Source organism: Chiloscyllium plagiosum, chromosome 18 (genome assembly GCF_004010195.1).
Source record: "Chiloscyllium plagiosum isolate BGI_BamShark_2017 chromosome 18, ASM401019v2, whole genome shotgun sequence".
NCBI lineage: Eukaryota > Metazoa > Chordata > Chondrichthyes > Orectolobiformes > Hemiscylliidae > Chiloscyllium > Chiloscyllium plagiosum.
The window spans coordinates 51234406-51247089 of record NC_057727.1 but is presented as its reverse complement, the minus strand read 5'-3'; the positions used below and the strand labels follow the sequence as shown (position 1 = coordinate 51247089).

Sequence of the window (12684 nt, the reverse complement as noted above, 5' to 3'; positions counted from 1 at the left end):
AACTATGTACAATTACTAGGGAGGATAAAACAGAATTTGCAGCGATGAGAGGAATTAACGTTATCATGGTTAGGCCAAATAGCCCTGATTAAAATGAATGTTGTTCCTCAAGATGTACAGCATGGAAAGAGACTCTTCAGTCCAACCTGCCCATTGCTGACCAGATAACCTAAATAAATCTAGTCCCATTTGCCAGTACTTGGCCCATATCCCTCTCAACCCTTTGTATTCATACACCCCTCCAGATGCCTTTTAAATGTTGTAATTGTACCAGCTTCCACCACTTCCTCTGGCAGCTCATCCCAAACACGTACCACCCTCTGCATGAAAAAGTTGCCCCTTAGGTCCCTTTTAAATGTTTCTGTTCTTAACTTAAACCTATGCCCTTTAGTTTTTAACTCCCCCACCCTGGAAAAAAAATACCTTGTCTATTTACCCTATTCATGCCCCCCCCATGATTTTATAAACCTCTGTAACATCGTCTCTTTGTCTGCAATGCTCCAGGGAAAATTGCCTCAGCCTATTCAGCTTCTCCCAATAGTTCAAACCTTCCAACCCTGGCAACATGCTTGTAAATAAGAGGTAATCGTCCCACCATTGGTTGCTACATTGCAAGATGAGGGTGGGCTGGGAATTGATGTGGGTGCATGACACAACTGTACTGTTAGCTTCCATTTTCAGGCATGTGTGATGTGATAAATTCTATCATTGCTGGCTGTGTGCTGTGATGAACCATCCCCTTTGTAGCACAGAGGAATTGGACATGTTCTTGGTGGCCGTTATTGTTTTGTCCTTATTTTGCTCTCTGAGTAATGGTGGACAATTTTGCCCTGCAGAAGAGAGGGTTGAATGGCAGAGATTGTGTTGCATAGTATTTATGATGTGGTTAAAGTGATGGGGATGCATGATGTGGTGAGAGAGCAAAGTACATATTTGCTTCACCATAAGGTTAGATCTTGCATTCAGTCAGTCCGTGAAAATCCAGGATACTGACAGGTGAAAATAAGGATGGACATTAAAGATTTGCACTTTCTCGCTTAGACTTCATGGGGTCGTGTTCTGCAGAATACGTATTTTCTAATGAACCTGTTCAGATATGTTTTAGCACACCTCTGAAGCAGATGGAAGGTAACCCTGGACACAGTCACTGTGCCACAAGAGCCCAAAACTGCTCTGCAGAATATACTCTAGTGAGATGATTGTTCTGATTATTCTGTTCAAGGTTGGTTCACTGTCTATTCCACTGACAATGACCCCCGATTGCAGTTTTCAGGGAACAAAGTAGAAACAAATAAGAATGAGATTATTAACGACGACTCCAGGTCAAAAAATAACTTGTTTGAGCGATTGAACTGACTGACAGGAATTAATGGGGAAATAATCTGTGCATGAAGTGAGTTTTTTTTTAAGTGCTTTAGGAAATTTAACATGCGGAACTCATCCCAGAGATATTTGAGATAAACGAAAGTACTCTGATCAGCATGATCTAAGAGATCTCTAATAGTTTCTGCAAAGCATTTAATTGTGATTTATTAGCATGAACCAAGCATGTTCCTCTCCTTTTGTCTGTAAACCACTGACTTGTTTTCAAATGAGAAATTTGGTCCCGACCACAGTGGAGTTGGTGCTGCCAAAGCCAGAGTTCCCATGAGTTGTGTGTTTGGGAGTTGCAGCTGGTTGGGTGTATCCCAGTTCGTGCACCATTGCTGGGAGAGATGTTTGAGTGGGCACGTCCCATTTGCACACCAGAAGCTTTCCATTGGTCAGTACGTGGGTGTCAAACACCTACAACTGGCTGATTTGATACACAGTTTACAAATTCGGACTGCGCAAGTCCAATACCAATGTGGGATTTGTTACTGATTGAAGGACATTTGTACAGCTGCAAGAGGGGCCCACCAATAGAGGATCAGTCTCCTTACTTGAGTTGCCTGCAGCAAGAATCTCCACTGAGCTGACAGAGGAACTTTTGTTTTTCCTCAGACCTGGTTGCAGCATCCTGGTGCAGATCCCAACTCTGTACCAGACTCTGAGTTAAAGTCGGTGACAGCATCTGAGCTGCAGGCCACAAGTGTCATAACAAGTGATAGGGCTTCTTCATCAGTACTGCACTGTTACTCTATCTGTCCCTCCTATTGTGGCAGAGCAGTCAATGGTCCTTTGGTGCCTGAAAGCAGAAAATTAGAATGATGACTGCATAAGTGAAGGAAGTGAATGGTATTTGGTGGTTGTTGAGGGGAGGGATTTGATTAGTGATGAGGGGTACATTAGAAAGCAAAACATCTCTGGTCACACCATGAGCATCTCCCACCTTGTGCTGATGAGTGGGAGGAGGGCACTGTTCGAGTTGAGAAGAGCCATTAAAAGGAACACACTGTCATCCCCAAAAACAAAGCAAAGAGCTATGGATACTGGAAATCTGGAAAATAAAAACAGGAATTGCTGAAGAAATTCACCAGGTCTGGCAGCATCAATGGAGAGAAAGGCAGAGTTAACGTTTTGAGTCCATGATCCTTCTTCAACCCCAATGTGTTCAATGATACTGGAGATTATGGGTTCTGTCACAGCCGGCCCTGTGACAGGACAACCACCTCAGGGCTTAGGAAATGTGGGTGTCATTGCAGCTCACTTTCAGCAGTGGTTGACACTTTGTCCTCTAAGAGAGTGCAAAACAGTTATTGACCTTATTCACTGTTTGTTTGAATGTTGTGCTTGCTATAGTGACACGTGGAAATAGTGAAAACTGGTTGTAAAGATAGCACCTTTGAAGTGAGACAGACATGAAGTACCTAAGACCTGAGGAGAAAGTGAGGACTGCAGATACTGAAGATCAGAGTCGAGTTAGAAAAGCACAGCAGGTCAGGCAGCATCCGAGGAGCAGGAGAATCGACATTTCGGGCATATACCCTTCATCAGGAATTATGCCTGAAATGCCAATTCTCCTGCTCCTTGGACGCTGTCTGACTTGCTGTGCTTTCTCAGCACCATACTCTCAATTAGACTTGAGTGCCAGGGAGTGCTTCTAGATGATTCAGGCGAGGCTGTAGCCACTTGAGCACGTGAGGATCTGGTAATATGGTGGGCTAAAAAGTCATTTGAAGATAGATTCCCAGACCTTGACCAGCCTGGTAACATCATTAAACCGAATGTTGTCTTCCTGACCAGCTCATCAAAGTGAGACTCTTTGCATTAACCATGCTGGCACCTTCCAAGAGTGATCCTTGAGGGTCTCTTTGCCTGCTGCAGAAATATGACCTCTCTCCTAATCAACCCTTCATCAAGGTATCCAGTACAGTGTCTGTGAATCTAAGGCCTTTCTTTGGTGCTTCATTTGTGAAGTTGCAGCACTCAGCCAGTGTTAATGCAAGCGGTGTACAGCAGCCCCCACGCTGAGTTCAGCTCATCTTTAAAAGTGACAAACTACTGTTTAGAGGAGTAGATTGGCTGCACCATTCAACCATGGTCCTTGATCCCCTGCCGAATGGTCAACAGTCAACAGCACAGGCATTGCTCAAATTAGCTCAACAATCAGAGCTATAAGGCAGCAGCATTAGGTCTATATGATGTACTTCCTCAGTGACATTCAGCCTGGGCAGATCATAAACCAATGAAGTATTCACATGCCCAAAGACATGAGATAATTAACTTTTAATCCTTCATATTATGTTTTCAGCAAATGTTTCTTTTTTAGTTTTGAAGTTACTGTGGCATTCATGGAAATTCTAATAAAGTCATTGAAAGAACAAAATTTAACAAAAGAGTTCAACCTCTGGAGAAATCCAAACATAACTTAACTAATGATCTCTACTGATTAGTAGAACACTGTCTATGGAGCTTTGAAATCAGAATTCAGAAGAAACACAATTGTTGTTAGAATCCTTGGTGAATCATTGGCAGATTTATTATAGTACAAGGAAGACTTGACTATGGATAAAGTTATTCAAATTGTGTTGGAAGCATAAGCTAAAGATAAATCCTGAAAGGAGAAAGGAGAGCTGAACACAGGAAACCAACAGAATATATCCACTTTGAAAGGAATAAACAGCATCACATCACTTGCCAACACAGAAATAGTTAAGGAGCCATATTCAGAATATTAGCTCTGTTTCCCTCTTGACTAATACTCCCAGATGTGCTGAGTTTCTCCAGCATTGTGTGTTCAGTTTGGAATTCCTGTATATATAGTATTTTGCTTTTATTACAAGAGTAGGTGAAACATCAGTTAATAAGAGTGAGTATCAATGATGTGAAACAAAAAAAGCCTTACAGGCCCAGAGACTGCCTAGATGTGACAACAAAATGCTACATCTGTCAAACTGGAGGTCTCTTCTAGAAAATATGAGTAAGTGGGACACAGTTTCAGAGCGGCCAAAAAAATAGTTTTACTCAATCAATGATGTTCGTGTGAAGAACCCGTAGTTCTGGAAAATATACCAGATTCTCCGAAGGAAACTTGGTTATTCAACTGTCCCAAGTTTGATACAGCTTGTTTATGTCAGGAAACCTCACTCTTTAGCGGGAAGATGTGTTGTGTTCTCAAACGTCTTCAAGTAGTTAAAGAACTGGAGCAATATTAGATGAAAGGTTCCCATGAGATGAAGTGTTCTAAATTGACAAGTAAATACAATACTAAGGACAACATCTTATCAAGAATGGATGATAAACCATTGTAGCTGTACAAACCTTGAAGATTTTTTATCTCTTCGTGAATCATGCGCAAGCAACTTGAGGAAATGACAAAGTGAGTTTCATTTCCATAGTTGCCAAACCGACTAAATGGTTATTGGGCAACATTGTGGCAAATCCCAATGCATCCAGCAGAATTTGTGTGGACCTAGGAAGAAAGAGATAGGGGAAGGGAAATCCAAAATGTCTAAATGTAGAGTTTTGACGAGTCTTAATACCAAGAATGGGTTGTGGCACGTTCCATAAGACGAGCAATCAGTTTGGCTTACTACATTTGTCACTCTGCAAATTTTACTGCAAATGCATTCGGGATCACCTCAATCCCAGAGATTTTCCAATTTACTATGATCCATATTTCAGAACAGTAACAGGTGCCTTACGCCACATGGATAACGTATCAATATATGGGGAGATGCTTGAGGAGCAGGACCAGAAGGTTCATGCAGTTGTACAATGTCTCCAGACTGTGAAAGAGTTAAACCTCAAACACAATTATCAATTTTCCAAGCAATTTCTTTTTCCACTTCTTAAGATGCATTAATGCAAGATGGATTAATGCCAGACTCTTAAGAAACACAAGGCTGTTAAAGAGTTTCCTATTCTAAAATCAGTTCATGACATGCAAAGATTTCTGGGCATTGTTTGCAAAGTTTATGTGACTAAGTATGTGCTAGGGGAACCAAGAATGTGCTCTCCAAAATGAATCAGTAACCTTAATTTGACAGACAAGGGGATCAGTTGTGAAATTGAATGGTACAATCAGTCACAGCAATACAATGGTCAAGTACCCAAAACAGAGTCAGTAAACTTCAAACAAACAAAGAGAGACCAGGAATGGATTGCCTTTCATTAATATTGTGTTAAAAGTTGACCTGACCTAAGGCCTGGAAAACACGAGGACTGCAGATGCTGGAGCTCAGAGTTGAGAGTGCGGTGCTGGAAAAGCACAGCAGGTCAGGCAGCATCCGAGGAGCAAGAGTATCGACATTTTGGGCATAAGTCCTTCATCAGGCCCGAAATGTTGATTCTCCTGCTCCTCAGATACTGCCTCCACTGACCTAAGGCCCGGTGAGTTAGCCATGAAAACCGATTTTGAGCATTGCCAGAATTTCACTCTTATACATTACCCATTGTTGTTTGATAAAAGACTGGTCATTTCAGGCTTTTGTGTGGAAGATTTGGAGATGTCGATGTTGGACTAGGGTGGACAAACTTAAAAATCGCACAACACCAGGTTATAGTCCAACAGGTTTAATTGGAAGCACTAGCTAGACAACGTACATCTGGAATACTTGGGATTTTCTGGGACTTAGACATTAATGTGATGGGCAGGGATCTCAAAGGAGATTGAAGATGTCATACCTGATGGTGGAAGGCGATTAAACGTGAGCTTTTCACAGGCAAGAACCACTACTTTCATCACCAAAGCATTGGAAGGAGTGTGACCAACCTGTTTCTGTCTGATAAATAGGATTACCTTTTTGCTGTCAGTGATTTTTTTGTCATGGATAGAAGTAACAAAGTTGCAGACCACTATCACAGGGAATTGCTGGGGTCTTGTATGAAATATTCACTATGTGGTCATAGTTGTGTCTGAAAGTGGATCTCTAAGGTTTTGATAATGTTGCGAAGTTTTAGGATACTATAATGATTTGAGTTTCTGCTCATGAGACAATTTATTCGGAAACATAAGGGGCAGCACGGTGGCTCAGTGGTTAGCACTGCTGCCTCAAGCACCAGGGTCCCAGGTTCAATTCTAGCTCAGGTGACTGTCTGTGTGGAGTTTGCACATTCTCCCCGTGTTTGCGTGGGTTTCCTCCGGGTGCTCCAGTTTCCTCCCACAGTCCAAAGATGTGTAGCTTAGGTGAGTTGTCCATTCTAAATTGCCCACAGTGCTAGATGCATTAGTCAGAGGGAAATGGGTCTGGGTGGGTTACCCTTCGGAGGGTCGGTGTGGACTGGTTGGGCCGAAGGGCCTGTTTCCACACTGTAGGGAATCTAATCTAAAACAAAACTGCTTGTGGTCATCCTAAAGTGGTCTGGGTTAAGCAATGGTATTTTTAAAATTATATCTGATGCAATTCAAGGTTTCTTTGTCGGCTTCAAAGAAATAAGGAAATATTTGAACTTGGCAGCTTCAACTTTGTGTAATGCTCTATCTTTAAACAAAGATCATCCGTGTTGGAACATCCCTTCATGGAGAGAGGAGGAAAGGCATCACCTGGACTGGCAAAGTTCAAGGGAACCTGGGTCTTGAAGGAGAATGCAGTTTTTGTGTTGGCTTTACTGCATGTTGTTAAGTATTTATGAAATCCTGAATAAATTCTACTTGATTCATAAATCCTTTCTACCTTGTTAGGTCAGACAAAACTAAAAGCCCCAGTGTTATAAATTAAAGATTCAAAACTCTGAGATTTTTTTGAGTAAAGAGGTTAGGTTCTTCACAATCTCAAACTTACAGGCAACAGTTTACCAATAAGTCTTTTGGCCAGTTTGCAGCCATTGCCAGATTATGAAGATGCAACCATAATGGGGAATGGGGAAGCTGAGTGTGGGGTCCGGATGATCAAATCCTTTTTGATGAAGCCTTGTTAAATTATTGGTCTGCCCCACTCCTGCATGCTTTATTATCATCAGAGTTGCCAATTGGAGAAAACTGATGGCTCCACTCCCAATCTGATCAAAAATCATGACTCCACAGTTCAGTTCAGAACCTATGAAATGTTCGAAACAAGAAGCAGTATTGCAGGTATCTACAGACATGTCATTGTAATAAAGTTTACTGTGTTTGACAGGTGCCATTAATGAGCCACGAGCAGTGGGTATGAATGAGGGAGCTCAACAGGAATGGCTGTATGTTGTTTTCACAGCCATGAGAGTTGAGGAACTTTGTCTCATTGCAGTAAAATTATCCACTTATGTTTGTTTCAATGTGGAACTTCATGGCGTCAATAGTTGAAAACCTGTCATGGTTAACAGCCCGCCAGTCTCCAAAATATGTAGAGAACGCATTTTTTGAAAATTTGTTCAGCCCTCCAGACCATTTAGATTTTTCAAATCAGAAATTTGGATTAATATTACAGTGATAAATACAGAAATAATATAAATATTAGCACAGAAAACGTTTGGTTGGAGATTCTGTATATGGTAATAGATCTGATAGAACTCATATTGGAGGCTGGATTAGACTTACCCAATCTGTCATTTTAGTACAGCCTTGGTTAGAGAGTCAGGGAGTTCAGCTCTAATTCATGATGGCGACAGACCTGTATTCTTTGTCTCCGAATAGTCATTTCTATTTTGCCCAAATCAGTGTCACTTGCGCCTGCTGGTATAATGTAATTTCCTGCATCTGCTGAGACAAGTTCCTCTTGTTGTTCAGACTCAGACATACTTCACCCTCTGCCACTGTTAACCAAACAGGCCCTTACACACAGTACAGAAACAATGATTGTTGGCAGGTCTCTATCTCGATCACAAACTGATAATAGTTGTTTCATCAAACACACAACACCCCTGTTGTAAATTATGCTCTATAAGGACAAGTTTGCCTTTTTCTAAAGTGGGCCTTTTATTGAAAGAAAATATGTCAGATTAATGTCTGTCTGGGCTAGGAGAAAGAAAGAGCTTTCAGTTGTTTTTAGACAAGATAATTCCACTTTTGATTTATTTTGATAAATGAATGAAAAAGTTTGATTTTGTAATCCATGATCCATTCTGCTTTAGAAATAAATTATTAAATCTGCATCACTAGATTTGAAGTTTTCATTTGAATTCTATGCAGCAGCCCTGAGATCAACAAAGTGTTTTTCTTTTTATGCATTTTGTCACTTGGGATTTGTTAGCTTATTGATATCAAGAAATCAATAATAGCGTTGCTTTCCTTTATGTGAATGGCACAGTATTTTGCAAATTAAGGAGAAACATTTGCAGGAGGTGTATAGCTGTATTTACTGGAATCCTTAAAATGTGGCATCGCTTACTGGGATTTGACTTTTGCAAGAAGTTTGAAAACTAAGGTTGGCTGTGCTGTAATGAACAGAACTATTGATGAACAGCTTTTGAGGAAAGAAGAAAATTTATTCTTTTTTTAAAAAAGGAAAATTTATTGACTCGGTATTCTGTTGACCTAATATGTAACATTATAGAACATAAAGCGGATTTTCTCTTTGTAGCTTGCCATTTTTTAAAGTGAAAGATGAGATATTGCTGAGGTTCCTGACCCCAAGTAAAAGAAAACAAAACCTTGAGAAAAAAATATTGACCTTATGCAATATTTGTAAATTCTTTAATGAAAATAATTCAAAATCAGTGCTGCTCTTTAATTGTTCACATTTATGTTTGTGATGTGAGATGACTAATTTTTGGAGTGATTAAGTATGTTCATGTTTCAGTAAAACTGCAAGAGAAGGCATTTATTTGTGACACGTATGTCCAACTGGGAGGGAAGAGCACATGTTTATAAGACATCACTAAGCTCTATTAGACCACAAATATGTCCATTTCCTGAAGTGTACCGTGAAGTGCATTAATTGGTCAGATGAAGTGAGGTCACATTTCTTTCAGGGTGATTTGTAGAATGAAAGAAATGTGTAAGAAGCTGTCAGCTGGGTTTTTTTGAAGTAAAAGCCCTGCCTGTCTCCAGAGGACTATGCAGGTTTAAAGTCGCTTCCATTGTCAATTTGTTCTAAAGATTCAATTTTTTTAAAATATAAACCCAAACCTTGCACAAAAGATTCTTTCAGTCAAGAAGACATCCTGTCTACATAAAAGTATATGTTTTCAATAGGTCACCAATATTGGTTTTTGCTTCCACAAACAGTATCAGATTGAGTGTATTTTTTCCTCCTTTGTGAACAATGTACAGCAGTTAAAGTTGGCTGTGTACCATATTTTACAATTATTTAAAACCTGAAGTTATATTTCCTGCAGTTAACAATACTCTGATTTAAAAGCAAGTTTTCAATGACGTAAAGATGCTTCATGAGAAGGTGATGAGTGACCCCTTTGCTTTCATTTAGTCATATCAGAGTTAGGAGTAGACCACCTGGCCCTTTCCACCTGCTCTGCTAAGCTTAGAAAACTAAAACTAATGTCAGTGACATGCATTATAGTTGTACTCTTGAACATCATTTATTAACTTACACAGTTAAACAGAGCATGAATCAGGAGCTGAGCTTAATCTTCAGAAAGTCTTCTTGAACTCCTTATACCTCCGGCAATTGCTCGTTATAGAAGTAATTTGTCCCATGAGGCAAGCAATTGCAGTCAGCAAAAGATGAATGAGCTTTAAGTGACAAAAGACAAGCATATTTAAAACTTCACACTTATATTCTCTTTAAAATTCCCCAAGGCATGCATAATATTTGAGTGCAATATGATTCTCAGGATCATCTGAGAATTGTACAGATTTCACTATCTTCAATGTCATGTTCAACTTTCATTGCAAACAGTTTTCTCGAAATTTCTTCCATGAAACAATACAAGTTCAGTGTTTTCAGACATTGTGTATCTTTAACACAAATTCTGTGCTTACTTTAACAGTTCCTGAAGCTGCACCTTTGAACGTTGCTGTTGAGATCATGAACAGTACCTTAATTAAAGTCACTTGGTCGGAAGTACCAAAAGACAAAATTCGTGGCCACCTGGAAGGTTATAAGGTCAGGTTATCTCTGTGTTATTGAATAATATTGTTTGAGATAAGCCTGCGATGTATTGCTATTTTGAAAGTATTACAGATAAAAATGATCAATTTTTATTGAATATGGTTTTAAGATACCTTTACCTCTGAAACATAGATGACAGTGTGAATGTGCTTTCTGACTTGATGGTATGAATTTCAAATTATTTTTTTCCAAGCATATGTTCATGGAATGTGGAATCACTGAAGGCCACCATCCTGATTGCCTCAGAGATGACAGTGGTGAGCTGCCTTCTTGAAACTTTGCAGTCCTTGGAGTGTCAATATATCCACAGAGACATGAGTTCCAGGATTTTGACCAAACTGAAATAAGGGAACTGTGATATAGTTTCAAATTAATCTAGTATGTCGCTTGGAGGGAAGCTTGTGGATTGTGATGTTCCCATTCAACTGCTGCCCTTGTCCTTCTAGGTTGTAGCTGCTGGGAAGATGCTGTCAGTCACAGAGATGTGCAGCATGGAAACAGACCGTTCAGTCCAACTCATCCATGTCAACCGGATATCCTAAATTAATCTATTCCCATTTGCCAGCACTTGCCCTATATCCCTCCAAACCCTTCCTATTTTTATACCCATTCAGATGCATTTTAAATGTTGGAATTGTACCAGCCTCCACCACTTCCTCGAGCAGCTCATTTCATAAATACACCACACTGTCTTCTGCACTAAAATGCCTGGGGTTTCCCATTGTTGGTGTTGGGAACATTTGTTGAGCCTCATCTTCCTGTTCGTTGTTTAACTGTCTGCCAACGTTCAAGACTGTTGATTCAAAATATTAATTGAACAATTATACAAGCGTGGGGTAAAACTAAGACCCAATTTATGACAAAGTAGCATAAGGTAGTCATGGAAATAAGAGCATTTTTCTCATGAAGTATCATCCTCCTTCTTTCAATTAAATCAAAAGAAATCGTGCAATAATGTACGAGTGAAAAGCACTACGGCTGGCTTTGTATTCACTAACTCCAAAAAAAGAATTGTTAGTCTTGTCTCGTAGGTCTTTATATCATTGGGTGAAGAAAGCATTGCCACATGAAACAGGATGAAAAAGACACATGTCAACTATTTTCCTAAATATTGTCAAGGGTATTAATATGTCAGTTATGTATTTGAGGTGATAACTGTCTAAGTGACATGAGAGATGTCCAAAGGGAGTGAAACCATCAAATTAACTGTCTCAGACACCAAAGCGTTCATTTACTTGAAACAGTTAGCAAATTTTGAGAAGATTTGTAGCTCAGGTTGCAGTTCTGGATGTAGGTTTGCTCGCTGAGCTGGAAGGTGACCTTCTAGCTAAGCAAGCAAACCTACATCTTGAAACAATTATGCCCTGGCCACCCACAAACCCACTCCTTATTCTTCAAAAAGGTCAGCCTGATATTGACAAGGCACAATTCAGGATTCAGAAGAAATAATGTCCAGTTATGTGGCTGTATAAAATTCCAACAACATGCTAGAAGCTCAACACTGAAATGTTTTCTCCAACTTCCTGCTAACTGCTTGTCATGATGAATCTCAGAGTAAAGAGTTTGTTCTTGAATTGTCAGATATGCAGAGAATGTTGCCTGCCAATTCAGATGATTGGCCATGATGAACATGATACTGAGGACAATGTTCTGTGAGAGAGTGAACATTGACATTGAAGCACTCATCTTACCATTGAATTCACAATGTTTTGTGGAAGCATCATTGACGATATGTCTCCACTAATTGCACATTGTCCATATATCTGACACATACAAGAGAGCTGGTAACACTGCTGCCCTGTGGAGCATGAACTTGCTGTCAGGTTTAAGGTTTTTGTTGTTAGTCTACTCCTCAGATGGCTGCTGGTGGAACTGGCCCATCCTGTTTCATGTGGCAATGCTTTCTTCACCCAATGATATAAAGACCTAAGGGACAAAGTTGAATTTCATTGTGCATATCTGCCCTCACTGAGGAGAGACTCCAAAGGTATGAGAGTTGATCCACAATGTTCAGTGTCTAGCAATGGATAGTTATGAGGGGCAATGTTGTGCAGTGGCAGCAGGCTGTTGGGGGCCTTCTATCTTCCAGATGTTTAGCCTAAAAGCCCATTGTCTCATATACCTCCATGAATGCATGAATGCATTTGGAGATCAGATTTTGAGCATTGGTACATACAAGCACTGTATGCATAATTTCTCTCAACAGCAGTGAAGGTTATTATAAAAATCCACCTCCATCGCTCAGTCCCATGGCTGAAGACTTCTCCGAGAGACCCAGTGCAAATTCTATCCATCAGGAGATGCAGTGGACATAATCTTCTCAGGAAGACCA

The 12684-nt window shown here is 40.1% G+C and overlaps 1 protein-coding gene across 11 annotated transcripts in view; it reads left to right on the top strand.

Annotated features, from left to right (window-relative positions):
- Window positions 1-12684, top strand: part of chl1b (cell adhesion molecule L1-like b) — a 712521-nt gene that overhangs the window by 477476 nt on the left and 222361 nt on the right. For all 11 annotated transcript variants that reach the window (XM_043708376.1, XM_043708384.1, XM_043708378.1 and 8 more), the window contains one exon: window positions 10231-10346. In XM_043708376.1, coding sequence (XP_043564311.1) covers window positions 10231-10346 — 116 coding nt within the window. The remainder of the gene's footprint in view (window positions 1-10230; window positions 10347-12684) is intronic.